This window comes from Cinclus cinclus, chromosome 21 (genome assembly GCF_963662255.1).
Source record: "Cinclus cinclus chromosome 21, bCinCin1.1, whole genome shotgun sequence".
Classification (NCBI taxonomy): Eukaryota; Metazoa; Chordata; class Aves; order Passeriformes; family Cinclidae; genus Cinclus; species Cinclus cinclus.
Genome location: NC_085066.1, coordinates 8506714 through 8534485, shown reverse-complemented (window position 1 = coordinate 8534485; position 27772 = coordinate 8506714). Strand labels below are relative to the sequence as shown.

Genomic DNA, 27772 nt, shown 5'->3' with positions numbered 1-27772 from the left:
GAGTGCAGGGATGTGTCTGTGTAACAGGGGGTGAGATGAATTAACAAACCCTGCTCACTCAGGGAGTAGTTTATATCATCCCTGCCCCTCACCTAAACCTGCTGCAAGCAAGATGTGTGGAGGAAGATCAGGATCTCATCCCCAGTTCACATTCTGAGGTTGCAGGTCCTCTAAAACACAGTCTTTGCTTTGCTTGTCACCATGCTGGCAGCAGAGGAGAGAATCACATAGGAATAGTTGTGTCCTGTCCTTGTGAGAGCTGGTGAATTCCTCCAGGAAACGAGGAGCTTCCTTTGAAAGGGAGCTTCTTTTCTTCCTAGCCATCCTTCAAGTTCCAGGGAGCAGGATGCTGTTTTGCCAGCGCTGTAATGTGTTGCTCCTTAGGAGGGAAAATGTACTTTTGTGGGGTTTTTTTTAAACTCTGTTGTTGCCCTTCTGCTCTCACGCTTCCTTTATGATGGCCCAACATTGTGCATTGGTAGGGAATGAGCTAGAGGTGACTTGTCTTTCCTTGAGATAAGGGAGATGGTAATGAGGGTCTTTCCAAAATTACTGAAGCCTTCCAATATCTGTGCCTGAACATCTTGAGATTGATTTTCTCTCCCAAGGCTGTGGACAGTGTCCCTCCCATGTCATAAAGTGGAAGGGACACTCACGTCCTGAGGTCTGGTCACTTGAGGTGCTGCCACACAGCAGAATCCAGACCCTCCAAAAGCAGGGAGATCCCTCCTTTGCTGTCTAGAAGGAAGCTTTGTTTTCCTTATTTAATTGAAATTGCTCTTAGAGAAACGGAGTCATTCAGTGGGGCTTCCTGAGGATTACAGGACTGAGATTTGCAGACTCTGGGCATAAGGCTGCAAAAATGGGAGATTGCCGTGGAAAGGGAAGACTCCCAAGGCTCTCTGATGTCCCCAGTTTTGCTTAGAGCTCCCTTTAATTTCCTTCAGTGCAGCAGGTTAATTTAAGCCCTCCATAGCTTGAGTGTGCGAGCTAAGCTCAGCTTAGTGATGACCAGATGTGCCTAATTCCTCCCAAAGGTGTGAGCTCTCTGTACTTGACAAATATTTGCCTTTTTTTTTTTTTTCATCCTGGAGTCTGTAGTCTCGTGCCACCCCTTCTCCTCCACTCTCAGGTGTTTCTTACATCCACAGACTTGTGCCAAGCTGCAGTTCTGACAGGATTTTAGTGTCATTCCTGTACATCTGTGCCTGACTTCAGCCTTCTGTGGTTGCTGTGCAATTGCAGCATCCCTTTAACTTCGGTCTGAGGCTGAGGAGGAAGATAAAGAACTTGATAGAACATTTATGGTAATAGCTGTAAAGGGAAGCTGGAGAGCAGTGGATTTCACAGCCAGAAAAATCTCAGCTTGGGGAAATGGGTCTGAAATATAAACTACAGATAGTTACAGTCTCTTGCTTCCCCTGTTTAAATAAAAGGATTGCTTTTCTCACCTTTATTTAAAACACATGTGTGGAAGATGAAAGTGTCCAGCTATTTTTTTATTATTCAATCCACCAGCTACCGACATCTTTGCCTTATTTCATTTCAGCACTAATGGCATAGTGAAAGTTCTGAAACACCCTCTTTGGATTGAGCCTTCCTTGGGTCGCTGCAAAGATTCCTGCTGCAGGCAGAGCTGTTGCTGTTGTTTTCGTCATCAGCGCTTTCTTTCTCCTCTTGAACCTGGTGCTATTAATTGTGTTGCTGCTTCTGCTCTTTAATTGATCCCATTCACCGCTCCCGCTTTTGTTACGTCTGACTTCTTGTCACTTTGGCAAATCAAAAACCCAAATTAATCAATCTCCAGCCACTTGAGAATAAGGCTGTGTTGGGGAGCTGGGCTTGACAAAAAAGTCTAATTTCACTTTGAAAGCCTGTTGGAAAATTTTAACAAGAAGATGCAAGAAAAATGTAAACCAGATCAAGCTCGACTTTGGTCTGTGGAGAATAGCGTCACCTGTTGAGTTTGTTTCAAGTTTTTGTAAATAGGTGATTTGACAAAAATATGAAATAAATCAAAAGACACGAAGATAGAAGGGGTCAGAATATCCTTGGTTCCGCTGCAGATGGTTACACAGGAGAGAGGGTTGTGTGTGAGAGAGAGAGAATAGGAACTGTGGGCCAACGACGAAGCTCCGCTCTTGGACTTTTGTGTCCCAGCCTTTGTGCTGTGCTATTCCCGTACTTCACATGTTGCCTCTTTCCCTGCTTTTTCCACCCCCAGCTCCTTTACCCTGGCCTGGGGTGCTCATCCTGCCTTATTGTCCCTCATTCCCTTGGCCTCCTTGGTTCCTGTACTGGCATCTCCTGCACCTTTGCTGTGCTGGGTGCTGCAGGTGCTGAAGGTGTCCTATCTCAGACTGGTTTGGTGCGGGGGCTTGGGAATTTGGGATGCAAAGTAGTTGTTTTTCTGTTCTAGGGGCACCAGGAACCACAGTCTGGGTTTGGATTGAGTTTCAGACAGCTCAGAGTGGGGGGTGTTCATCCAAAGAAGAGAAGGCTCTGAGGAGACCTCAGAGCTCCTTCCAGGCCCTGAAGGGGCTCCAGGAGAGCTGGAGAGGGACTGGGGACGAGGAATGGAGAGACAGGAAACAAGGAATGGCTTCCCACTGCCAGAGGGCAGGGATGGATGGGATATTGGGAAGGAATTGTTCCCTGGGAGGGTGGGCAGGACCTGGCACAGGGTGCCCAGAGAAGCTGTGGCTGCCCCTGGATCCCTGGGAGTGTCCAAGGCCAGGCTGGACACTGGGGCTTGGAGCAGCCTGGGACAGGGGAAGGTGTCCCTGCCCATGGCAGGGGGCTGGAGTGGGATGATCTATTGGGTCACTTCCAGTTGAGTGATTCAGCGATGATTCTGTTAATTTTCCACCCTTTTCAAATCCAGGACACTCACAAAGTCCTTAGGGGGCACAAATGGAGTTGTCCTTGAGATCCATTTGTTTAGCACATGCAGCTTCCAAATAACAAAATAATAGAAAAGATAGGAAGTGAGAATTGTATGGAAAGTTACCTTTTACGAAATATGTGTAACACTGGGAGAGGATATGAGATTCTTTCAAACAGCAAATAAGGCCCAGTACAAGAGCACAGCTCTTGAGACTCTTCTGAGGATTGGTTTTCATTTAATGCTCTGTCTCCTGACTCTGGGTTGTAGTTGTAGACAAAGTGTTTCTTCTGTTCCACCCTTCCTTTCTTCTACCACAATTTGTCATACTTGAAAGGAATTTCTCTCATGACCATAATTGCAAAGTGGATCTTGGAGAGAGGCAGACATGGCATTTGCTTTGTGGAGTAAAAGCTGCATTGGCTTCTTTGTTTTGTTTGGTAAATTCTCACAAATGAGGGTTGGACTTGCCCAAACAGAACATTCTCTGTCTTAATCCACGTGTCCTGCACCTGCAGAGAAAAATCACCATGTGAAGAGCAGAGGGGTGGGGTGTTTATGTCCCATCGCTTCGTAACTCGAGTGGTGGTTGGTCACCAAGTGTCACTTGTTGCTTTTGGGCTCGGAGTGAGATGCTACACATCCTTATACAGGGCTGCCATGACCCTGGAAGTGTCCAAGGCCAGGCTGGACAGCAACCTGGAGCAGCCTGGGATAGGGGAAGGTGTCCCATGGCAGGAGTTGGGGTTTAAGGTCCCTTCCAAGCCAAATGATTCTGTGATGTGGCTGACTCGCCTCTCCCTTCCAGCTGAAGGAGTTAATAATGGCTCTGTGGAGGGATGGAGGGCGGGGAGGAAGGCTCCTGCCTGCTGGGACAGCATGAGCATCTCTGGCTCACTCCTGGAGGTTGCAGGCAGCAGCAGGTGTGGGCTGAAACACAAGGATGCTCCATTTTGGGGAGAAGACATTTTCCAGCAGCATTTTGCTGCACATCACTTGAAAACAGTTGCAAAAATGAGGCTGTGCCAGTCAGGACTGCCCCAGCTATGTGGCAAGGGGAGAGTTTTGTCCTCAGTGTCGTGTAATGGAGCTCTGCACCCTGCAAATGATGACCATCATCAAGGGAAGCTGTGCCCGTACAGTCCATCAAGAGCCGCAGAACTAATGATGGGCTGGGCAGATAATCGGGGGAGAGTTAATTGTAAGGTTCGATATGGCATCTTGTCAGCAGAGATAAGTTGTCACGTTTTCCACTTGAGCTGAAACTAAATGATTGTAAAATAAGTTATGAGTGTCCTTGGGCCTGTCTGCCAGAATGATGGCTAAGAATACATTCCTGGCCCATCAGTCTCAAGCAGCCCGCTTGATATTTATGCGAGCTGAATGTTATTTTATTCCCCCTCTAGTCATGCTTGTCAGCTTCCCGAGTGAAAAGTGAAACTGCTGCTTTGACTCATACTTGAAGTATTGAAGCTCGGAGAGGCTGCAGATTGTTATTATTATTACCAGTATTATATATTTTTTCGGGTGTGTGTTGAACATTGATGCCCGATTGGGAAGAACTAATGGCTGACATTGAACGTGCGGGATGGCTGGAAAACAGCCCATCCCAGCCAGTGGAACGCGCCTTATGAGTTCCAGTGCCTCTGTCAAAGCTGCTTGAGATGGGGAGTAATGAGGCGCTTGCTTTTTTAATTTGCCGTGCCTTTTGCCTTGCCTCTTTTTTTTCCCCCTTTTTTTTTGTTTTTTTTTTTTTTTTATAATATATATATTTAATAGTGCCAGCAGTGGTCGTCTGTTCTCAGGCGTGGTAATTGATACCAAATAAAATGCATTATTTGTATTCAGTCAGGAGGATGAAATTGCATTCAGCGGGCTGAAGCCTGAACTCATTTACAGTTTCCCGAAGCCCGGGCTTTCAGGAGCCCTCTTTTCAATTTGAAGAATACCTTGTCAGGCAAGAGAAGGAGTGGGAAATGGGAGAGCACAGCGTGGAAGCACCCAGCGCCTTTTGATTGCTCATATTTTAAACCAGGAGAATGTTAAATAACTCCCATCTTCAAAGGGTGGGCTCGGAAACCAGGAATCCGGGGCAGTAACACACCGCCGGTGTCGGCTCGGCTCCGTTTATGAGGAATCAACCTCTCCTTGCTGGTTGAGGGGGAGGGAAAGCTCCAGGCTCCCACTTGAGAGCAGTTTGACCCAAGGACAGCAGGTTGTTATTACCTGGAAGGGGCTGTGGATGACGAGGATTTACCATGGGAGGTTAATTCTTCAGCTCTCCGACGCCAGGCATCAAGCCCGTACGTCCCTCATTTTTCAGAGCTCTCGAGCAGGTTTTGTTGGGGGGATTTATGGCCTGGAAATTAGACAGAGCTGCCACCAGTGTGTGGATCTACCCTGATGGTTTTTAACAGGATATATTTTGTGGTGTTGCCTCAGGATTGCGGGGTTTTTTCACCGTTTGAGGGTGCAGGGCACGGTGGTTGATGCTGCGGGTGCGGGAGGTGATGAACTGGGATGGGTTTAATTGTTTCTAAAGTGAAAGCTGGGAATGAGCGGGGAAATGTGAAACATTTTGAATCCTAGAATCCCAGAAAGGTTTGGGTTGGACCATTAAACATCACCTAGTTTTAACACCTCAGAGAGGGACACCTTCCACTATCCCAGGTTGCTCCATGCCCCATCCAACCTGGCCTTGGGCACTTCCAGAGTTCAGGAGCAGCCACAGCTTCTCTGGGTAACCTGAGTTTTTTTTCCTTCTTTTGAAGTATCACCGTTGGAAACCTCCAGAGTCAAGCTGGAAATCAGTATTTGGGACTGGCAGTAACCCTGTTGCATCTGTGTTCATGCCTTTATGTTTCTGGCACCCTCTTCTGCATCTTCTTTCTGTGTCATGGATCCAAAGGGATCTGTGTCCCCTTGGCTGAGAGAATTCCCACCAGGATTTTCACCTGGGTTTGCCTTCCTTCTCTCCTGGGGAGACAGCAAACTCTGCCAGGAGAGCTGCTTGCACCAGTGATGGGTCAAATCCTTAAAATCTCCTACACTGATATCAAGTCAATGCATGCCCATGCTTCCCTTTTGGGGTTAAATTCTTGGGGACTGGTTTCACGCTAGTGGATGTAGGGAAAAGAACAGAAATTCTTAATATAGAGATTAATGTTTGGTTTGGTTTGGTCTCTCTTGCCAGGCAATTAGCTACATAATTTATCCCCCACTAATGACTGAAAGCACAACTGTGCTTAGGGGATAATTAGTAAATAAACTTTATTAGGAGGAAAAAGAAACCAAAATAAGTTGGGTTTTGTCAAATAGGCAGTTCTGTGGGAATTTTAACTATGCAAAAAAGATCAAAAGCTATTTTTTCAATAATCTTTGGCTTGATATTTTTCTGACATATTAAGTTAAATTTAAATGCACTCCTGTTATTGCACTTAAGCTTTATAATAAGGATTTTTATTCTTTTCCCTGTGTCTGCTATTCTGAAACCAGTCATCAAGTATTTAACCCAAAAAGGCAGTAATGGGAATGTATTTGCTGAATACCTGTCTAGGAGATTTTAAGGATATGGCACATAAATGCAGTCCTGATACTGCACTAAGGTGCAATATGGTATTTAAGCAAGATTCTGGAAACGGTTTCACTTTCTATAATAGCAGGCACTTTCCTTTAAGTGTAGGTTTTATGTGGAATTTTATAATTAAAATCCAAACCAAGCCAGTAATTAAACAAAAATCATATTACCAACCTTGGGGGGAAGTCCTGGATTAAGGTTACTTGAGTATTTACTATGTGGAAGGACCCAGTTCTTAAAACTGTTGGAGTTAATAAAGCAGGAAACTGAACAGAGCAATGTGGGGTTATTTATTTTCCTTGGGAGCAGGTAGGAACTGAGTCTTTATCACACAATTATTACCTGTACCAGCTGTACATTACTTACCTTATTTTCCCACCTCTATTACCATCACCACCTTTTCAGGGTGTCTGTCTGATACCAAAGCAGAGAACATTCAGAGAATGCAGGGATATCTCTGTTTATGTATTAAAATGTCCAAGTGTTAGTTACACAAATTAATTTGAGGCTAGGGAGGATCTTTGGAGGAAGGAACAGTTGGAAGCAATAAAGTGCTTTTGCATTTTTTTTGTGTATTCCAGCTGGCCTGCTCCTAAAATTGATGCAGGACTTGAATTGGCACTTAAGCCAAGTTGGGTTTTTTTGGTACCTTTTGGAAAAAAAAAATGGATATTGTTTGGAGAATCTCCTGAATGAGCTCAAGAACGTGTCTGTGAACAGCCTGGGGTTACAGCTTGGGTTCCAGCAATCAGCTCGTTTAAATCTCCAGCATTTTGATTTTTCTCCCCCTTTTTTTTCTCCCCCCATCCAACTGCAGACACGGGCCTGGGAGATTCAGTGTGTTCCAGCCCCAGCATATCCAGCACCACCAGCCCCAAACTGGACCCCCCTCCCTCCCCCCACGCCAACAGAAAGAAGCATCGCCGGAAGAAAAGCACAAGCAACTTCAAAGCTGATGGCATCTCGGGCACAGCTGAAGGTAGGTTTCAGAAAAAAATCCAAGCCTCAGTTTTGAAAATACCATTCCAAAGAGTGTTGTTAGGTCACCCACAGCCTTGGCTCTGAATGCACAAGGGAAAGGGAGTTGTGAGAAATTAAAGACTGAGCTTGTAATGATGGAGCTGAACCATCTGAGGCATCACAGTGGTGAATTCAGCTGCCTGAAACAGGTTTAGAACCTTTTTTTTTTTTTTTTTTTTTTTTTTTTTTTTTTAATAAATCAGAGTCCCCAAGTTAATATGGAGCATCATTAGGTGTTGAGGTAAGGAAGAAGCATACTTGGAAAGTTAACAAGGAGAAGAAATTCAGGTTCACTCCACAGATCACGTCAGAACTTGTGTATTTTTTTCAGTATTATTAAATCTTGTGTTATCACATCTCTTTAGGCACATCCTGAGTTCTAGAATGGCCAACACTTCTGATGCCTCTCATTGTTTGAATATTCAGCTGCTCGTGGAAAGCTTGTGTTATTTGAGGATAAAAGGGAAAAGGGGAGAGTTTAAATGTTTGGGTTCTTTTTTTTATGAGCCAGAAAGCAAAAGCCAAAAAGAACTTCTTTTTCTCCCTTAGTTTAGCTTACTATTTCCACACTGCTGTAGCTGTTCAATGCCCTTCTGAAGGGGTAACAATGTGTACAGGAGCCAGATATGATATAAAACATGCTTGCAGCTTTAGAAAAGAAGAAAAGAAACATGCTAGGATTCAACCAAAAGAGCTCCAGAAAAAAAAAAAAAAAAGGATGAACAAGGGTGGTTGGAGGGCTCAGAAACTGGGGAGTCCACACATAAGGAGAGATGAAAAAGGGAGACAATGGAATAACATTGTGGGGAAAGGGGAGTGTTGAGTAAGAAAAAGATGTGGTTGTAAGCATGGGAGAGTAAAAAACAGCTAATTCAGTATCAAAGAATGTTGGAACAAGTTCTGAAAAAAGGATGACAATTGCAGACAGCTGAAGAGGCATTAAAAATAGATGTGATAATAGTATACAACTGAGAAGGGGCATGTTAACTACTACTTAGTCATCCTTATTTTCCATTTATTTAATTTCTCAATTGCACTTCTATCACATCCGGAATTTATTTCCCCAGCTATCTATACAAATCCTTTTTTAAAAAGACATTAGCTTTTTTTTTTTTTTTCATAACAGCTCCTGTTGTGTTCTCTTTCCAGTCATTTAACTATCTTTGCTGTTAGTTTCCTCCGAGTTTATGGCCCGAAGCCAAATTTTAGTTCAACCTTTCATTTTTAATTTGTCCCTTTTTTTTTTTTCTCTTTTAAAGAAACCCTTTTACACCACTTATTTTCATACCTCAATGGCAAATTACAGAGGGGATTTTTCAGAGTGTTCACCATTGGCCCAAGAATATTTTGTTGAAGTCAATATGAATCAAGACCAGCTGGATATCGAGAGCCTTTGAAAAATCTCTTTCTGAGCAGTTAATAGGTGTATGTTTTCTTTCTCCTGGGGAGATTATTTTCACAAGACACTGGAGCTGGAGCCTGTGTGGTCCTGGGCTGCAGGCACAGACCCAGAGGGAGCAGTGGAGGGGTTTGCAATTGGGTCTCTTGTCCTTGATGTCCCTGTTCCGATTGCAGAACATCCTTCATCCTCCTCTGTTTTCCTCCTCTCCTCGTCTTCCAGAATCACACCATGTTATCTGAAATCCTCTTTCAAGAACTCAACAAAATTGTCCCCTCTCATAGAAATGGGATCAGTGTGCTTCCAGAAAGGCAAGAAGCTGTTGGCAAGCAGCAACTCAGTAACACACATGGAGCCCTAAAGGGAGTAGAATAATTTAGGATGGAAAAGCCCTCTGAGATCATGGAGTCCAACCATTCCCCCAACACTGCCAAGCCCCCACTAGATTACATCCCCAAGTGCCATATCCACACATCTTTTAAATCCCTTCTGGGATGGGGTCTCCACCACTGCCCTGGGCAGCTGTGCCAGGACTGGACGATCCTTTCTGAGAATAAATTTTCCCCAGTATCCACCCTGAGCCTGCCCTGGCCCAGCCTGAGGCCGTTCCCTCTCCTCCTGTCCCTGTTCCTGGGAGCAGATCCCAAATCGCCCCCGGCTGTCCCCTCCTGTCAGGGAGTTGTGCAGAGTCACAAGGGCCCCCCTGAGCCTCCTTTTCTCCAGGCTGAGCCCCTTTCCAGCTCCCTCAGCCTCTCCTGGGGCTCCAGACCCTTCCCAGCTCAGTTTCCTCCTCTGGACATCCTCCAGCAGTGCCAACAGCTCCTTTTGCAGTGTTTGCACCTCTGCATGAGCCCATCAGCTTCCTTTGACCTGCCTCTTCTCACATGTCTTCTGAGGTGAGCACTCTGTTCTGTTTGGGACTTGCCAGTTGTGTCTCAGCAGGGCCTCAGTGGTTGTTAAATTCTTTTAGTTTTACAGCATCTCTTTTCCAGCACAACCCTGCTGTTGAAAAGCAGCAGTTTGGCCACAAGAGCAGAATCGGGAGCTTCCATGCAGGGTTCTGGGCATCCCAGAGCTCTGGGCATCCTTCAGCAGACAGCTAATCTTGCTGGTCCTTGAATCCTTGGCGGGGCTGGGAGGGGATGGCTGACAGCGAGGACAGGCAGCCTCGTCTGTCAGCCAGAGCTGAAGGAGAAGGCAATGAGGCGTGCTCCAGCTCCCTGTCCTTTTAGGAGAAGGGCATCTCACAAAGAGTAATAGTTAGTGGTTGTAGATTCCCATTAAGGATGTCCTAGCAAGACTCAAAAAGGATGGGGGGGCTGTTCTTTCCAAATCCTGGCAGCCTTTGGATTTGCTGGTACTTGTGTTGGTGCAAGGCAGAATCACCAAATCATTGAGGTTGGAAAAGGCCTTGAAGATCCTCGAGTCCAGCCAGGTTCAGGCTCTTCTGGGTATTTTCTGCAAGCAGTGGAATGTCAGAGGAGTTTAGGTTGGATCTCAGGGAAAGGTTCTTCCCCCAGAGGGTGCTGGGCACTGCCCAGGTTCCCCAGGGAATGGGCACAGCCCCGAGGCTGCCAGAGCTCCAGGAGGGTTTGGACAGCACTGCCAGGGGTGCACAGGGTGGGATTGTTGGGGTGTCCGTGCAGGGCCAGGGGTTGGATCAGTGATCCTTGTGGATCTTTTGCAACTCTGGATATCCCATTGTTCTGTGATTCCCAGATATGTCTTGTACTTCAAAGCAGTTTTCAGTTCCAGTTATTCCCTTCTTCTCCAGAGCTTGGCTACAAATCTGTCCAGTGGCCTGAAAGATTCCCTTGGGATTTTTCTTCCCCCACTGGGTATAGATTTGCACCCTCAGAGGACTGTTGCACTTCTGAGGACCACAAATCCAAATTAAGCCATCAGAGATGTTCTGGGAGATGCAAACACTTTGGTCAAAATGTTTGAGATGCAGCAGGTGGCTTGCTGCAGATGGGCTCCAGAAGCCTGTGGTGATAAGTGTGCGAGAGCCATGTCTTCCTTTCTGGAATCCTTCCTTCCCTCCTGGAATCCTTCCTTCCTTCCTGAAGCCCTGGCTCCATGTGCAGAGCAGGAGGATCCTCCTGCAGTCACTGTTCTCAGGCAGGTACAAAGGATCACAGTTACATGGTGTAGGTAATTCTAGATTTTGTGTCGCCTTCCTTTGGCTCCATGCACGTTTCAAGTGTCAGCTTTCAAACAGGAATTCTGGGTTCCTTCATTTTCACCTGCACCAAAGCTGAAGTGTTCAATGAGGTTTAAATCTGGTCTTCAGCAAACTCGAGCATTTTTACTGCATTTTGCAGGGTTTTTTTTTCCCCTCCTTGAACATGCCTGCTTTGATCACTGACCTCTGCCCAAGTATTCAGATATCACGATGATGGACACTGAGCTCAGGGTGGTTCACCAATTCCAAGGACTGATGCTCATCCCTTTTATGCCCTTCCATAAAGGTCATGCTGATTCTTCTCTCTCCACACTATCTGCACATGCACAGCCCTCTCTTTCTGGGATGGGTTCTTTCATCTCACTTGGTTTATCTCTCTGCAGCTTTTCTGAGACAATGCTTACAGCAACAAAATGCTAAAGCACCTGCGCAGCACTTGGACAAAAATTAAAATTCAGTTCCTGTTTTGGAAAATCAGATTATTGTGAATTTTTTTTTTTTACAGGCACGGTGAAACCCAGAGAGAAGTTTTTCAGTTCTCTGTGCAGAACTTGTCACTGAAAAAAAATCCCTCGGTGTTTTTGAGGGTAGCAGCAGGAATGCTTACATTAGGCAAGGTGCCAGCAACCAGCAGTTTTTTTTTCCCACCATGCTGCCTGAAGTTGCTCGGAGCAGGATTAGACAGAGCTGTGTTTCAAAGAGGAATGGCTGCTCAGAGCCTCATCTGCTCTGTGCTGCTGCACTTCCTGCAACAGCCAGGGATAATAGGAAGGCTTTTCAGCTGGAAAACAAGCAGAAAAATTTAAAAGCTTTCTTGGAAATACTCTTCACAGAAAGATCTTTCCCAGTGTTTATTTTTCTTACTCTTGTTAGTTTTAAAGCATCATGGCTGTGCCAGCTTGAGCCTGCCTCCCCTCCATCCATCACTGGGGTTTTAGGAAAGCCCCAGGCTGCCTTACAGCACTGGGATCATCCCTGCTCTCAAGGTTTTCATTAACAGGAGATCCAGGCAGTGGGGCCAGCACAAGCACATCCCAGTGGGATGGGTACATCCACTCCTTCCTACGGGGAGACCATGGGATCATGGAATGGGCTGGGTAGGAAGGGACCTTAGAGATCATCCATTCCACCCCCTGGGCTGGGACATGGGCAGGGACACCTTCCACTGTCCCAGGCTGCTCCAAGCCCTGTCCATCCTGGCCTGGGACACTCCCAGGGATCCACAGCTTCTCTGGGCATGCTGTGCCAGGGCCTGCCCACCCTCCCAGGGAAGAGAACTCATCTCCTCTCTCAACATCCTGGGACAAACCCCTCCTGGGACAAACCCCTCCCAGCTGCACATCCGTGCGTGCAGGTGGAGCTGGGAAACGGTGCTTGAGGAGAAGGATGTCATCAGCAACTTCAGGCAGACTTTCCAAACTCTCTGAAATCCATGTTCTTCTTCATCACTTGTTTCTAAAGAAGTTTTGAAGGACAAAGAAGACCTTTTATGTTTCTTCTCAGAACTGTTTTCTTTGCACAAAGGTATTTGTTCTCTGCCCCTTGTGCAGTAATTGCTTTTCCTGGTGCTTCGCTGCTCTGTGCCATCCAGACCCAACTCCAGGTTTACACTTTCTGGCTTTCAGCTAAAGGATGAACCCCAGTTTACTGAGAAATCTTATTTTTTTCCCTTTATTTTCCTGGGGTAAACTGGTAAAGATATTTACAGAACCCTTGTTTTTTAAAATCATACATGTTTTGTGTCACTGAGTGTTGAAATTGAGCCCTAGTGAAAGGGAAATTAAAATATATGTTTGTTTTCCATGGATTGAAGAACAAGGTTTAGTGAGACTTTTCATTTGTTCTTTAGGCAATAAGAAAAAACATCAGTGCTTTCAGCTGGTGTCTGCCTGTGTCCTTTTCAGCCACCCCAGAACCAGAATCACAAGGTGAATTAGAGAAATGTAGTTCTCTGTATAACACCTCAAATTTTGCTTTTTTAAGTGAATAAGTCAGAAACAATACAGAGGGTCACTGAAATGCATGGAAAACCTGTGGGCATTTCCCCTGCAGCCTCCCACTCCAAGCTTTCCTGAGCATCCTGGTGATTTACCTGCTGGCATTGTACCCTGAAGTGATTTAAACATTTTTGGCACCACACTGTGGTGTCTTTCACACAATTTTAACATAGATTCATTGGGTGCAGAGTTTAAGAAATCTGGTGGCCATGCTGAACTAAAAAATTTCTATTTCTCTAAGCATGTGGGGAAAAAAAAAAGTAATTTGGGATTTTTGGAAGTTTGGTGGAAACAACTCAAGGAGCAAAAGTGGGAGAGCAGATTCTTCCTTTGACCGGTGGACTTGACATTGTTAATGCTGATGCTTACTTATCATACACTGAATTAAGCATCATGATGAAGGAGCTTATTTTTACTTGCTGCTCTTAGATATATATTTAACTTTTTTCTGGCTTTTTTTTTTTTTTTTTTTTTTTTGGCTTTTTGTGGTCTGGAAGAAACCTGTCATTGTCAGAGGACAGCATGTTCACAAACCTTTCCAGCACAAAAAGCCACAGAGTCGTCGTTGCCTTTTCTCTGAAATGCAATACCTTGACCTGCAGCTGCAGCAAGGGCAAAACCACTCACCTATTAAGGAGTTTGTAACCTTTGGAATTGAATCCATTGGATGTCGAGGTCCTTGGATGGATTGTGTTGCTTGAAGTGATGCCCAGAACTAAGCTGCCACCAAAACTTCTTCAAGTAAAAGTTGTTTGGAGTCCATCAGGGGATAATAAAGTGTGCAGCAAACAGGTGTTGCCCATGTAGGAACGCCACAAAAGTTACTCCTGGTGATCTTGCCATCCTAATTATTTTATCCTGTCCCTATAAATCAGCTATAAATAATCACAGCCTGCTGTGTATTAGTATTGGGGCGCAGCAACACACAAAGTCTAGGGATGAATCAGGAGGGGAAAACAGAAATTCCTTAATAATTTCTTGCTTGCTCTTTTTTTTTTTCCTTGCAGTTATACTCTCCTTAAAATGATAAGTGGTACCTTAAGTTTTTCCCCTCTTAAAAATAAATACAGAAATAAAAAATCTAAAATCCCAACTGCAGACCCAAATCACGTAAAAGAGGAGTATGTTCCCATCCTGTCATGCAGTATTTCTGTGCATCTTCTGATAAAGGGTTTAGTGTCAGCAGGTTTTGCTTCTGTTTCTGGTCTCTTTAAGTGCCTGAAGTTTTAGGAAGTAAATGTTCATAGTTTTAAAAAAATATACAGGACTTAAAGAGAGAGGGATACAAAAGTGGCATTTTGAGTGTAATGCTGAATGAAGAGAAGAAGCATTTATTTGGAACTAGAGGTGTTAGCAGGATAAGCAGGTTACTAGGAAGGTTGGGGGGTTTTAAATAGGTTTGAATTCATTTAGGGTTACTGCTGAATTCTCTTCATCTACAATTTGTTGGTCATCGTGTCATTTGTGTGGTTACATGAAACATTTCAGGAATTGCAGCAAATAACGTTTTGCTGAATTTCGTACTGGACACAAAAAAACCCACTTCCTATACCTGGAGTTTAATGAGTTTGCTTTCAGGGAGATTTTAGAGCGTGTTTAGTTAAGTATTTGCATCCTTGTTTTGTAGATTATCTCGGGAGAGTTATGAGCCTCCCCTGACCAACTGTTCTCTGCTCTAGCTGCTTTTTAGGAAACGATTTCTTTAAATACCTCCCAAAACAAAGCAGGTCTTAGGGTTTAGCTGGCATTACAAATGAACAAAATACCTAGCTGTGCTTTTCCTACCTGCGAGAGAGCTTTAAAAAGAAAACCTGTAAGTGTGTGCCCATATCTGTTGTCAGTAGTGCCAGATGCTTGTTTGAGCATCTGTGAGTTTATCACCTCTCCCTGTCAAAACCCTCTTGGGCTCTAATTCCACTCCATCCACAGGAAACTCAGTCCTGGCCGAGGGCTATGCACCCGGGAAGCAGGAGGGCAGAAATTAATAAAACCAGCCCGAATCTTCAGAGCCTGGCTTTCAACCAAGGCAGAAAGGTCACTTGTTGGGAATCCTCGAGCCTCGGCTGCCACAGCCTCCCTGACATGAAAGGGTTGCTGCTGAAAGACACTTATGTTGATGCTGAGGAGTGAAAGACAAGGGAGGTGAAGCTCATCTATTGTTTTAACCTACTTCATTGCAGGCTAAACAAGTTGAAAGATTCCTGCTTCCCTTCAGAAGCCGGGGTCGGGAGAGGCGGCCGGTTCCGCCTACCTGGTTGAAAGGAAAAGTGTCGCAGTGGTGGTCAGCAGGAAAAGGGGATTCTGGAAAGGACGAGGCCTGGGATGAATGCTGGTGGTGGTTGCACACACTGGCACATCTAGAAAGTGAGAGAGTGACGGCACTTTCATTTTGTTTTCTACATTTCCCTAAAAATCAGTCTGACTTTGAGCACTGTGACAGCAGAAGGGCTCGCTGTGTGTCCAGTGCCACGCTGGGATTTGGCCTGGTTTCTTGGGGGGGAAGGAAGAAATTTTCAGTAGCTTTGTAACTGAATGAAAACAAGTGTCAACATTTCACTGGCTTTCGGTAATTGGTGTCAGCAATGTGCTGTCAGCTTGCCACAGAGACCTTGGTTACGGAAACAGGTCATCATGTCCGCAAGGTGATGTTTGCAAGGTAGCAGTGAGCGTTTGTAAAATGTTAATCCTGCTACAGAAGTTGGTAGTTGTGTTCCTTAAACAAGAATGTCTGCTCTACAAGTGCCTTCCAGTTTTTCTGGAGTGTAGGGCAGTTTCATCTCATTATGAACCTATATATACCTAAATTAAAATACCATAAAATTAGGTGATTATGTATTATAAAGCTACAGACAGTGAAAAGGCTAAAATCAGGTAACTGTGCTCAGTATAACTTTGTCCTCCTGTTCACCACGTAACTGACCTATTGAGGCAAAGTGTCACAATTTCAGTAGACAGGGTATTTTGCTGTAGAAGGAGGATTTAGTTTTTGAAGGAAGACTGTGCACTTAGACTCATCAGCTTGTTGGAAATGAGCTACCAGTCAGAAACAGCTTCCTTTGAAGAGTGGAAATCCTAAACAATTGCCTTCAGAAGCCCTGGTCGTGGAGATTTACCATGGATAGCTCAGTCCTGAAATTCAAGGGGGATCACGTCAGGTCTGATCTCCCCAAGGTTTATTAAATATATCAGCTCCTGGCTGATACGAGCTTATAATCAAGAGATACACCCAGAGCAATAACAGGTTGTCAATTCCCTTTAGTTCCAAACCCCTACATTTTGATCAATTAAGGATTAATACAACTTGTAGATCAAGAAATATTTACCTGTAGATCAAGAAATATTTGTGCTCTTTATTGTTTTGAGTCTTTGTCAAAGTGTTTGTGACATCTTTTAAAAAACATGCCCAAAACTGAGGAGAGTGGTGATAAATATGAACAATTTCACTAAATATGTGGCTGAATATGCATATATTGGCTGCAGACTTAAAGAGTAAATTCAGGTCAGATGGTGGGAAGGAATTCTCCCTTCTGAGGGTGGGGAGGCTCTGGCACAGGGTGCCCAGAGAAACCATGGTTGCCCCTGGAGCTCTGGAAATGCCCAAGGTTGGATGGGGCTTGGAGCAGCCTGGGACAGTGGAAGGTGTCCCTGGCCATGGCAGGGGTGGGGCAAGATGGGCTTTGAGGTCTCTTCCAACCCCAGCCACTCTGGGATTCTGTGGAAATTGGAGTCTTTTCATGCAATGAAGATATTGAAAGGGTGGGTTGGAGGAGCAGTCTCCCAGTGGAATGTTGGAAAGGGAACAAATCCATGAGGATGGGGTTCTCCATAGGGAGCACCAGGGGAGGATGCTGTGGTATGGGATTGAATCTGCTGGAGATGATGGGAGGTGCCAGGCCTGGAGGAGGTTCTGGAGGTATGGGCAAGATGAACTTTCCCTTCCCCTTTAGCAATTGTCCCATCACTGGAGCCTTCTCCAGTTAAAAACCACAATGGGAACCATTCCAGTTGCCATGCTTTGTGGTATTGATGTCATCCCTCTAACAGTAATGCTGAGCTCTTTATTTCCAGCTCCTGGACAGTTGATTTGCAGTCAGTCATTTCAAACCCATGTTGTTTTGTCAAGTTTTAAGCCTTGAAGCTGAAGTCCCTGCTGTAGATCCACGTACCCTGTGTGAGGTTTCAGTGCCGAGCTTGCTGTTCTGTTTATTTTATACCCTGTGCTTTAATCTCCTGTTTTCTGTCCCTCCACCTTTCTCTTTACAGACCAGTTACTTGTGATAGATGTTATGCATCATATGTGGTGTGTAACTCCAGGAAGCAGTAGGTAAAAAGGGGAACTTGAACAGGCCTCATCATTGACATTTTCCACCAGTTCTCCCCCCGACTCTAAAAAAGAAAAAAAAATTAATAAAGGTTTCTTTTGTGAGCGTGAGCTGGAGAAAATTGGCCATTTGTCTGTGAGGTAATAGGCTTTGGGATAATATGAAAATCTATCAAATGATTAAATTCAATGACATTAAATCACAATTCATGAAAGGAGAATACTGCACAGTTTAATTCTATTTAATTTTTGAGGGGGGAAAAAGAAAAAGCCCTTAAAAAAATTTGTTTGAGTTTCTCTTAAGCTGATTTCTCTGTGCTCTTTCTTAAAAGTGCCTTTCTAGTTGCCACACAGTGATGTGATCATTATCTGTCACCTCGTCGCCTTGCTGCCTCAACACGCAGTAAAATACAAAAAAAAAAAAAAAAAAAAAAAAGGAAGGGGGGGTTGCGGGGGGGGGGGGAAAAAAGGAAGACCAGAGGAGCTTGTGAAGTATGACTTCCTATCCCAAGACTCATTGCCTGCGATTCGTAGCGCTTGACAGTAATGATCTTATTACAGTACTCTGGACCTTGAAGAGATTTCATGAGGAGAGCGGGAGGACGAGGCTCCGTGTAATCAAGTGGCGCTGAATATTCCACGCGGTTTTGATCACACACTGATTGGGCACAGTTTTAGCCCATCTTCCAGTCAATTATGCATGGCCCCTCGTGCTCCTGTGCTAGTCAGAAATAGTGATGGCTGTTGTCTGGGGGTGGGGGGAGGCTGGCAGCCAGCCAGGGGTTTGAAGTGCAGTCATTCCGGGAGAAGTGCTTTTTAGTTGGAATTGATTACCTTTCTTTAGCTTTTTGCTTAATGGCAAAACTGTATTGGAGAGGGCTTCAGGTGAAAAATGGCCGTATTAGCCATTTAGAGTAGCTGAACTCCTAGTCAATTTTTAGCTTTCCCCTGTTTCCATCTAATTTATATTTAATGATGTACCATTTGATAATATTTAAGATATTTCATTTCCAGTTGCTGCTGAGCACACATGTTGAGCACATGTTAAATGACAGCAGATCAGCATTCAGGTTTTAGGAATTAATCCAGTTTAACCTCCAGGCTGCCAGAACGTGTCTATTTTGGCACCTGTGCCAGGAAACAGGATTGTCTGCGAGAGGTACGAAGCTGATGTTCCCAAGCAGAGCCAGGGCTGTTTTTATCCCGTAATGAGGATAAATCCGTGTGCTTTAAAAGAGGAAAAGGGTTGGTGGCTGGGTCCTTCATTTAGATTCTCGTGTCTCAGAGGCTGATTGGGCTGCAGTTTATTTCTCCCCTATGAAAACGTCACATCTTCCTTCATTCAGACCCCTTCAAATGAAAATAAAATCATTAAAGCCGTGCCTATCGAACTGCAGGTGCCAGAGAAGGAAATTCTTAATTGTCAGTGATGCTTCTTGTTCAGTGCCCCCACTCTGGTTTCCCACATTGGAATATCCTTCAATTCCTAGTTTTTGGATGCATGTTTGGTTCAAAGGAGTAGGACTTTATAGGGAGCTGCAGTACAATGCTGTATTATCCATGCATCAAATGAAGAGCTTATGTTTGGAATGTGCCATGACAGGGGATGGAAAAATGCAATTAAAATGCTCTGGTATCACCCCAAACTTTTATTTCCATTAATCAGTATAATTTTTCTTCACCTGCCTGGAATTCTTGCAGTCCTGAAGGCTCCCAGCTTTTCCCGAAGATGTTTCTGCCACTAAGTGCCCCCCTCATGGTACTGCTCCTCTTCTACTGCTTCCCTTTTATTTGGATTGTGGGTGTTTTTTCCCCCGAAAACTAAGCTCAAATTGCCCAGTCTCATCCCTAAAAAAGCAGATTTAATTTTTTGTTGTTGTTTTTTTAATTTTTTTGTCTTTAAATCAGTTCTCACCTCCCACATAGAGGCCAGACCAGAATTCACAGCAAAAAAAAAGTCATCTTGGTGGGTTTTTGCTCTTCAAAAGAGAGCTGTGGGGTTTTCTTCCAATGAATTTGGGTTCAGCTATTGTCTGAAATTCCAGATCCTGGTTTGGGGGGGCACTTGTGCCTATTTTCTAGTAACATTTTACTACTTGCAGGCAGCCCAGAAGAGCTATGAGGATCTTATTTCCCCTTCCTTTAGAAGAGAATCTCCTCTGGGCCAGTATTTGCTGAGCTGTGTGTGCTCATCTCTGTGCCAGAAGCCAGGGTTTGGCCACCCTGAAGAGGGAGGGTTTAACCCTGAAGAGGGATGGGTGCATCTTTGGTGCCCAAGTCATAATAAACCTGAAGGGCAGCTCTACATTTTCCATCTTGGTCTCCATCAAGGAGGTAAAATCCTTGGAAAGGTGAAGTTTTCAAGGGGAGTAATTCTCCCTTGTTGGTTCTGTTGACTTCTTGCAGGGTGTGCTCTGTTGTTGGAGCCTGCTGCCTGTGGGGATGCGTGGTTTTCCCAAGGGATCACTCACCTGAGGGCTGGGAAGAGGCATGGAACATCATCATGGAACAGATTCCGTGGTGACACCACTTGTGTCATAGTGACATGGCAGGGACAGGGCCAGCTCTGAGCCATGGCAGCTCTCACCTTGGGATGAGAGGCTGGCATGTGGGAAACATCTGTGGGCTTTTTACAAAAACAATGGTGTTTAGGTGTGGGTTGTTCCTGGGAGGCTGCAACGTGCAGGGTTCGTCCATCGAGCGGTGCTGTGGCCTTGCTGGCCCCACGTCCTCCTTTGGATGTGACTTTGGCTCCTTCCCTGTTAGATCCCAGAAACCTGGGATTTTTGAGCTTTCTGTGCTTTCTGACACTGGAGAACACTGCTTTTGACCTGAGGCCTTGGAGAAGGCTTCCAAATTTGAGTGATGGAGTTCAAGTCACGGGTGTGCAGTTAAATAGAAGTGTGTGATTTCACATGGTGAAGGGTTTTAAATATGAGGTTTTTATAATACACTAATAGGTGGTATGGGACAAGATGGAGGGTTTTGGGTGTTGTTTCCTCTCTGTGTTCTTCTTCCTTGTTCTCCATGGTTTCAGGTTGTAGTTTCTGGTTGGACAGTCAGTGCTGCACTGTGGGTCACAGGAGTTTGGTTATTGGGTCAAAAGTATAAATGATATAGGTGTTAATTCTCTGTTGGACTGTTTAGCTGTAAGAGACCTTGTAGCTATAGCTGGGTTCTCCTCCATTTTGCTCACTTTTAGCTGGTAGCTGGAAGTGTTGCAGAACTCTCTGTACTTCAGATAAGATTTAATAAATAACCAAGTCCAAACATGAGAAAATTCATCTCCTTTGTGTTTTCAATCCTGGCTCTGAGTGAAGACAGAAGAAACTCCAGACAAACCACTAATTAAGTGGTGCAAATACCACCTTTACCCTTCCCCAGCACTCCAAATCTGTCTCCTTACCCCAAGGAGGATGAGCTGCACTCTCTGGTGATGGATGGCACAGCAAGGCTGGAGCGTTTCTGCCTCTGCTTCATTTGACAAGGAAATGGCAGCTCCAGGCCTGTTTGAGCTCCCTCTTCTCTCTGCTTCCCCCAGCTCTTCCCTTTGGGACTTCAGTGGCTGCATGTGCAAGTGGTCCTGCAAGCTTTTCAAGGGGAAAATAATTTTTTTTAAAAGGATATTTTCCTGTTTCAATCCTCATTTGAAAACTGTTAGTGATGCTGGCAGGTTTGTGACAATCATAAACACAGGGGCTTTTCAGCCAAGATGGAGCTTTGTAGTGGTAAACAAAACACCAAAGGGGTCCAGCCCTTTTCCAGACAACTTGAATGCTTTAACCAACATATTTATACATAAAAGGGCAGTTCATGGTTTACTTAACCTTAAAATTGGAAGCAATATTATTACTTTGAGCTCAGCATCAGCATTGTCACACACATAATCACTTTTTGGTTGGCTGGCCACCATTCAGTGCGTGGGTTTGAATGGGCAGTCAGAAATAACTGCTTGCTTCTTTTATTGTAAATAAACACCGTTTTATGGTGAGATCTGGTGTTTATCACACAGGAATGACCCAGTAATCTGAGCCTGGAAAGGTGGATGTAGGGAAGGAAGTCTGGCAATACTTACCCAGTGGCCAATGTACATTTTCATCCTAAAACTAAGCTCCCATCCATGGTAATGGTTCCCATTTGGGGATTTCTTAAAATATCACCGAGGATTCCTGAAATATTATTTTCAGAAAGACCCCACTTGCCAGGCAACATACCTGAGTTTCATAGAATACTTAGGAGGCCTCAGTGTTTAATTAAATTAGAGCAAACCTAATTGCAATAAATCATAGATTAATATGTGCTTAATGCTTTTAATAATAAGGTAAAATGTAAGTTAATGCTCACCAGATTACCTAAAGACTCTGGTGTGAGGATCCATAGTGATTATAAGGAGAATGTGAAAATTGATTAATTTTTAGTGATTTGTCAGCTGTAATCTTTATTTCTCAGTCGGTCTGTGTACAATTAGACACCGGTTTGTCCAGGCAAACTCATTAAGAATTAGGTCACCACTGCTTATGGTTACACTTTGGATCCCAGATGTGAAGTGAGAAGCTGAGCTTTGGTAACCCATAGAGGAATGGGATGTAATGGAATAATGGAGAGGTTTCCTTCTGTGGAGGAGATATGGGCTTCAATTTATGGTGTGAAATAATAAATATAATAATAAAATCTAAGGATTATATTTTATTTTATTGTATTTTATTTTTCTATTCTGTTTATTAAGGGTGGACTAACAGAGCAGGTCTGTGTAGAATCCCAGGGTCACAGCTACTACAAAATTCCATATACACCAGGTTTTAAGTGCAACACTGTCATTTATTACTAACTAAAGAGTACAGGATATGTCCAGAGCTGTTATGACATGAAAAAATAACTGTGGAGGAGGTTAGAAATAGGTCTTTGCTTTTCTCTTAAACATATTGATGATTATCCACTGCCTTTAGCAATAAAAATATCAATATAGTTCATCATTCTTTCTTTAAGTTGTGGATATTATTGAAAAGCTATTCTCAGGGGAACAGCTGACAACACATTGGGAATACTTGTAAATAATCCATTAATAATGAACTCCTGAATCATGAATAATCTAGCCATTATGAATCTTGCTGTTTCCCCACATGGCTATTTTTTCGGCCAGAAATACTTCTTTCTGTCTTTTTATTTTCCTCCACAGACTCTGAGTGGAGGAGATGTTCCTTTTACATGTCATCAGGCCCATAATTTGTCATAATGCTACTCAATAGCTCATCTAAAAAATGTGAAGGGATACTGTCAGGGTTGTTAGGCACAAAGTTTAACCTGCAACACTTGTGAGGGAAAAAAAGAAGAAAAGATTGACATAAACTGCCCCCCAGAGCCAGAATAAAATCCAAAATGGCTTTTTGAGCAGCAAAGGAGCCGGCACGTTGAATCTCTTTGAGCCTCTGCTTGTCAGAATTGTTCTGGGCTTTGGTCCTGCTTGGAGGAGGATGTTGAATATACAAGGAACATTAAGAGGATTCTTTTTCATTGCAGTTATCCTTCCAGAGAGAAGGAGATCATGGAGACCCTGTGAAATACAAAGGGGTTTTGTCATTTCAAGGCAATGCCACGCTCATACATGTAGGAATTGTCACCTCCTAGCTCTTAGTCCCTACTGGGTGCTCATTTCTCTGCAGGTCTGTCCTAACACATCAACTCCAGTTTGATGGACTCCACAGTTTGATGGACAATTTCAAAGTGAATGTATTTTTTTTCTCATCTCTGTTTTCTTTTTCCTCCTAAAAAGCTTTGTGGAAAGATGTGATGGAGATTTTAATCTGCAGGTAAAAGGTACTACCAGACACCTCCATGATGGTAATTTTAGTCAGAAGTCCAGCCACTTTTGCATGGGGGTGGGAGGGATGGACTAGGCTGAAATGAGAACTGTGGGAATGCTGAGAGATGAAGTAGAAGAAATTCCCTCCTGTTCAAGTGCCTGTTTCTATCCCAGCTGTACATTTCTGGGGACAGGTTTCATGATTTCCCCTCCATTTTTTGGGTGAATCTGCTGCACCAATCAATAAGGTGAGGTTCTCCTCTTTACCACTTAGAGTAATTTCAGAGCATAAACTGGTCAGCACATCCAGGTTATTCCCATTCCAAGCAGGAAAAGCTGACTGTATTTGGCACAGCATTTTTAAGGGGTTTCTAGCCTCTCAGTGACATTACAGCTCATCTGGGGACAAAGTTCTGTCGATCTGGAGGAGCCCTGGAGTGCAGTGTCTGGCCAAGAGGTCTGATTTTTCTCACAAGCTTTTGATTGCACCTTGTTTTACCTGGTCTTTTCATGCTCAGTTTCTACACCAAACGCATTTGTTCTTGCCCACCAAGCAAGTCCAGATATGCCTACTAAGGGAAATAATCTGTATCAAGCTTTATTCTACTTGATTGCACAGTGTTTTGGCAGTAGTTTTTTAATAGTGTGTTGGGGGGGCTTTTTGTTGTATTTCTGTACCTGCAAGTTAACTCCACATGGAAAGGTCATGTAATTTTGAAGGGGTCTTGTAGCAGTGGGAATGTTGCAGAGACCCGCAAAAATCAAAAAAGGATATTACAGTTGAAAAGTGGCAAGGGATCCTGAAGAATCTGTGTATTATTTAACCTCATACTGATCTAGTGTGAAATTCTGGGAAGGCTGTTAAGTGATACAGGTAGAAAGTAATTTCCATTGGCAAAGTAACAGAGTTGTCCAAGTCTCTCACAGGAGATTGTCAGGGAATAAAAAGCTGAGCAATTTTTAATGCCACATTATCACAAGTATCTTTCAAGAGCAAATACATCGAGTTAGACCTGAGATCACAAGAAGCACTTGGGAATGGAGATTTTTCCTTGCTTCCCATGATATCAGTCATCTTTATATACCATCTGCATTTCTCCTGCTGCTGGGAGTGCAGCCTATAGGATTTTTACCACTCCAGAGATCTTTTAGGCCTTCTGAAGAAAATTCTTGCTGCTTCTATTTTATCAGGTCCTCTTATCCCCCTCCCCTCTGAATGTTCTCCTGTGTGCAAACTGAGCTCTTGTCTTTCTGTGGCCAGCCCAGAGATTCATCTGCTGAGGCTTTTTGTTCTCTGTCGTGGTTTAAATCAGATCTTGAGAAGAAATCCTTCCCTGGGAGGGTGGGCAGGGCTGGCACAGGGTGCCCAGAGAAGCTGTGGCTGCCCCTGGATCCCTGGAAGTGTCCAAGGCCAGGTTGGACACTGGGGTTTGGAGCAGCCTGGGACAGTGGAACATGTCCCTGCCCATGGCAGGGGGTGGCATTATTTTTATACATGTGGAAATTACTTTTTTGAATGAGAAAAATGGCAGATTTTGGATGCAAAGCTGAAAAGTAATGATGCAGACTCATGGAAGCTCAGCACTCGGAGGGGTTTGCTGCTTTTGAAGGAGTGGCTTGATAAAATAGGTTTGACTTCTGCAGGCAGCAGGATGCTGCTGATACAACCAATGAGATAAAGCTGTTGTTGATGTGCTGCTTGTAAGTTTAAAACTCCATTCATTTCTCATGGGGGAGAAATCCTGGCCTGTTCTGCCTCAAAAGCAGCCCCATCCCTCTCTCCAAGCTGAGGGCAAGATGGGATTTGCAGCACACGGTGATGTTACACTGCAACACAACAGCTTTGACAGCTGTGGGTGATGCTGCAGTTCAGCTTTGGCCATCAGGAAAAATCCATAAAGGATCTGGAGCCTTCTGAAATTATTACTGCCTCACTGGTATTGAGGATTTCATCTCTGCTCTGGAGGAGCAGGGCCCATCTCCTGAGCTGTGCCTTCCTGCTTTTATCAGGATACTCCTCTTCATAGCCACCACCACCAAGAAATGAAATCCATTGGGTTTCTGATTTGGGGCCCAGCCTTGATAAGATGCCAGCATTCAGCCCCTCACACCAGCCTGGCTGCGTTGTTGGCAGGGCCTGATTATTTGGATGCTGCTACGTCCGAGCTGGAGGTGTGTGGAGATTAACTGGTGTCTGTCCAACCATTTGTCACACAAATAACAGTGCCAGTGGAGTGAAATACTATAAATCATTTTTTTCCAGGATTGAAACCTTTTATCAGTTGTGTCACTTCCATTATTCAGTAAGCGATTAGTAGCAGGCGTTGTGGTTGAGCCAGTTAGTGGTGAACAGCTCAGAGCTGTGGCTTGTAAGGGAGCCCGTGACACCAGCAGCTGATGAAAAGTCAGGATTTAATATCTATCTTTGAACACCAAATGCAGTTGTTGCTCAGGGTTTTGTTGGGAAGGTGAAAGGCAGCACAACTTCGGTGCCAGTCTCTTCATCCGTGGCTTGGTCCCTCAGCCATGCAGTGTTGGTGTGAGCCCTGCCTAATGGGTTCAAAATATGCAAATAACAAATCCTGACTTCATTCCAGAGCTAACCACAGCAGCTCCCCAGGGATTTCCAGCAACCAACCACACCTTTTGAAAAAAAAGTCCAATTACAAAAGTCAAATTACAGGGATGACAACCTTCATGTAAGAGCTGCTGCAACCCTGAGCTGCATGGATTTGTGCAAAAGATCTGGGCAGATGCTGGGTAATAGCAAATCACAAGCATCTTCAACCTCATGGTTTTTACACTTTTCACTGGTATTGTGCAAATTAACATCAAATCTGAGGAGCCCCACCAGAGACAGCCATAGGTGATAGCAGCTGCCTGTGGGTGAAGCCCTTGGAAATGCAATCTATGGAGAGGAGACAAAGTGTCATCTCTGCCCTTGGAAAGAATTTTCCTGTTCCCACTGGGTGTCTTAGTACTTAATTTCTCCCCAGGAAGAGGGCTGTGCTAAGACTCCTTCCCCAAAGAGATTGAGACCTCTGCAGTAACCTTTGCTTGAGCAGTGGCTTTGGGAAGATAAGCTGGGAAGTTTGTAAACTCCTTGTGAAAATTCCATGCTGCTTTGTCCCATTGCTGGCTTTGAGGTGGCTGTTTAATTGTGCAGTCTCTGAGGAGTTCTAAAATGCAAATTGATAGATTTATCCTAAAATGGTTTGGTTTGGTTTGGTTTGGTTTGGTTTGGTTTGGTTTGGTTTGGTTTGGTTTGGTTTGGTTTGGTTTGGAAGGGGCTTTAAAGCTCATCCCATCCCACCCCTGCCATGGCAGGGACACCTTCCACTGTCCCAGGCTGCTCCAAGCCCCAGTGTCCAACCTGGCCTTGGACATTTTCAGGGATCCAGGGGCAGTCACAGCTTCTCTGGGCACCCTGTGCCAGCCCTGCCCACCCTCACAGGGAAGGATTCCTTCCCAATATCCCAATTTCCTTTGGTGGTTTTAAACCATTCCCCCTTGTCCTGTCATGTTTCCTGCTAACACAGCTAAGTTTGTGGGTGTGGTGGGTGCACTACTGGGCAGGAACTTGTACCAAACTCAAGAGTTCCAGTGAACCCTCCATGCTCAGGGTATTCTCCTTGTACTGAAGGGACCAACATCTGCAGGTCTGTGCTTTCCAGTTTAGCCAAGGCAAGGAACTGGAAGTCTCCTTCTCTGTCAGTGCAGGGTGATGTAAAAGCTCAGGAAAAAGGGGAGATGGTCATAAAGGTCTTTTCTAGTCTAAATGATTCTGTGGTGACCTTCCTGTCTTAGCATGATCATTCAGGTTTATAGAGAAATAATCATCACAGGTGGCTGAGCACTTTGTAGGGAAAGGCCTTGACACAATAAATCTCTCCAACCAGGATTTTTCCAGTGAGGAATCCCTACTCTCATATGAGAAGTTGCACCACAAGCAGAGCAACATGCTAAACTATTAACACCTAACCACTGGCAGGTTGGCTCCTGCTTGTTTTCACAAGTGATGAAAATTCACAAAGAATTCATGTTTATATTGTACGTACACATACATGGGATTTGTATGTTGTTCTGGCCTCAGTTTTTATTTACCTAGTGTGAACTTACCTTTTGCAGTAGGGTGGATGATGTGGCTGAAAAGTGAGCAAAATGGGAGGAGGTAACAGTAATTCTGATTTCTATTCAGTCGTTTACATTTCAGAGTAAGTCAAAGCTGGGATATCAAAGTGACACTGAAAATTAAATTCCTCATCATTTGTATTTATGGAAAATCTCCAGGAAATGAGAGCTGGAAGAATTTCATAAATATTGCTGCTCCCTGGGTCCCAGCTTAGTCTTGACTTGCTTCATGTAAGACACCTCGGCAGAAGTTCCCTGGATTCTTCCCCCAAATTCTCCTTCCTCTTCAGACAGACCACAAGATGCTTTTTTCCTTCCAAATGCATGGAGAAGGGTTTAATGAAGATGCACTTTGTTAGTGAAGGTGCACTTTATGTTCCAGAATTGTTCTTGCTGGGAGCTTGGGCTGGATTGGCCCTTCCAGCCCGAGCCATCCCCTGACAATGGCAGCTTTGCCA

The 27772-nt window shown here is 44.4% G+C and overlaps 1 protein-coding gene across 2 annotated transcripts in view; it reads left to right on the top strand.

Moving 5' to 3' along the window:
* Positions 1 to 27772, top strand: part of AGAP1 (ArfGAP with GTPase domain, ankyrin repeat and PH domain 1) — a 299706-nt gene that overhangs the window by 217461 nt on the left and 54473 nt on the right. For both annotated transcript variants that reach the window (XM_062506694.1, XM_062506693.1), the window contains one exon: positions 7279 to 7440. In XM_062506694.1, coding sequence (XP_062362678.1) covers positions 7279 to 7440 — 162 coding nt within the window. The remainder of the gene's footprint in view (positions 1 to 7278; positions 7441 to 27772) is intronic.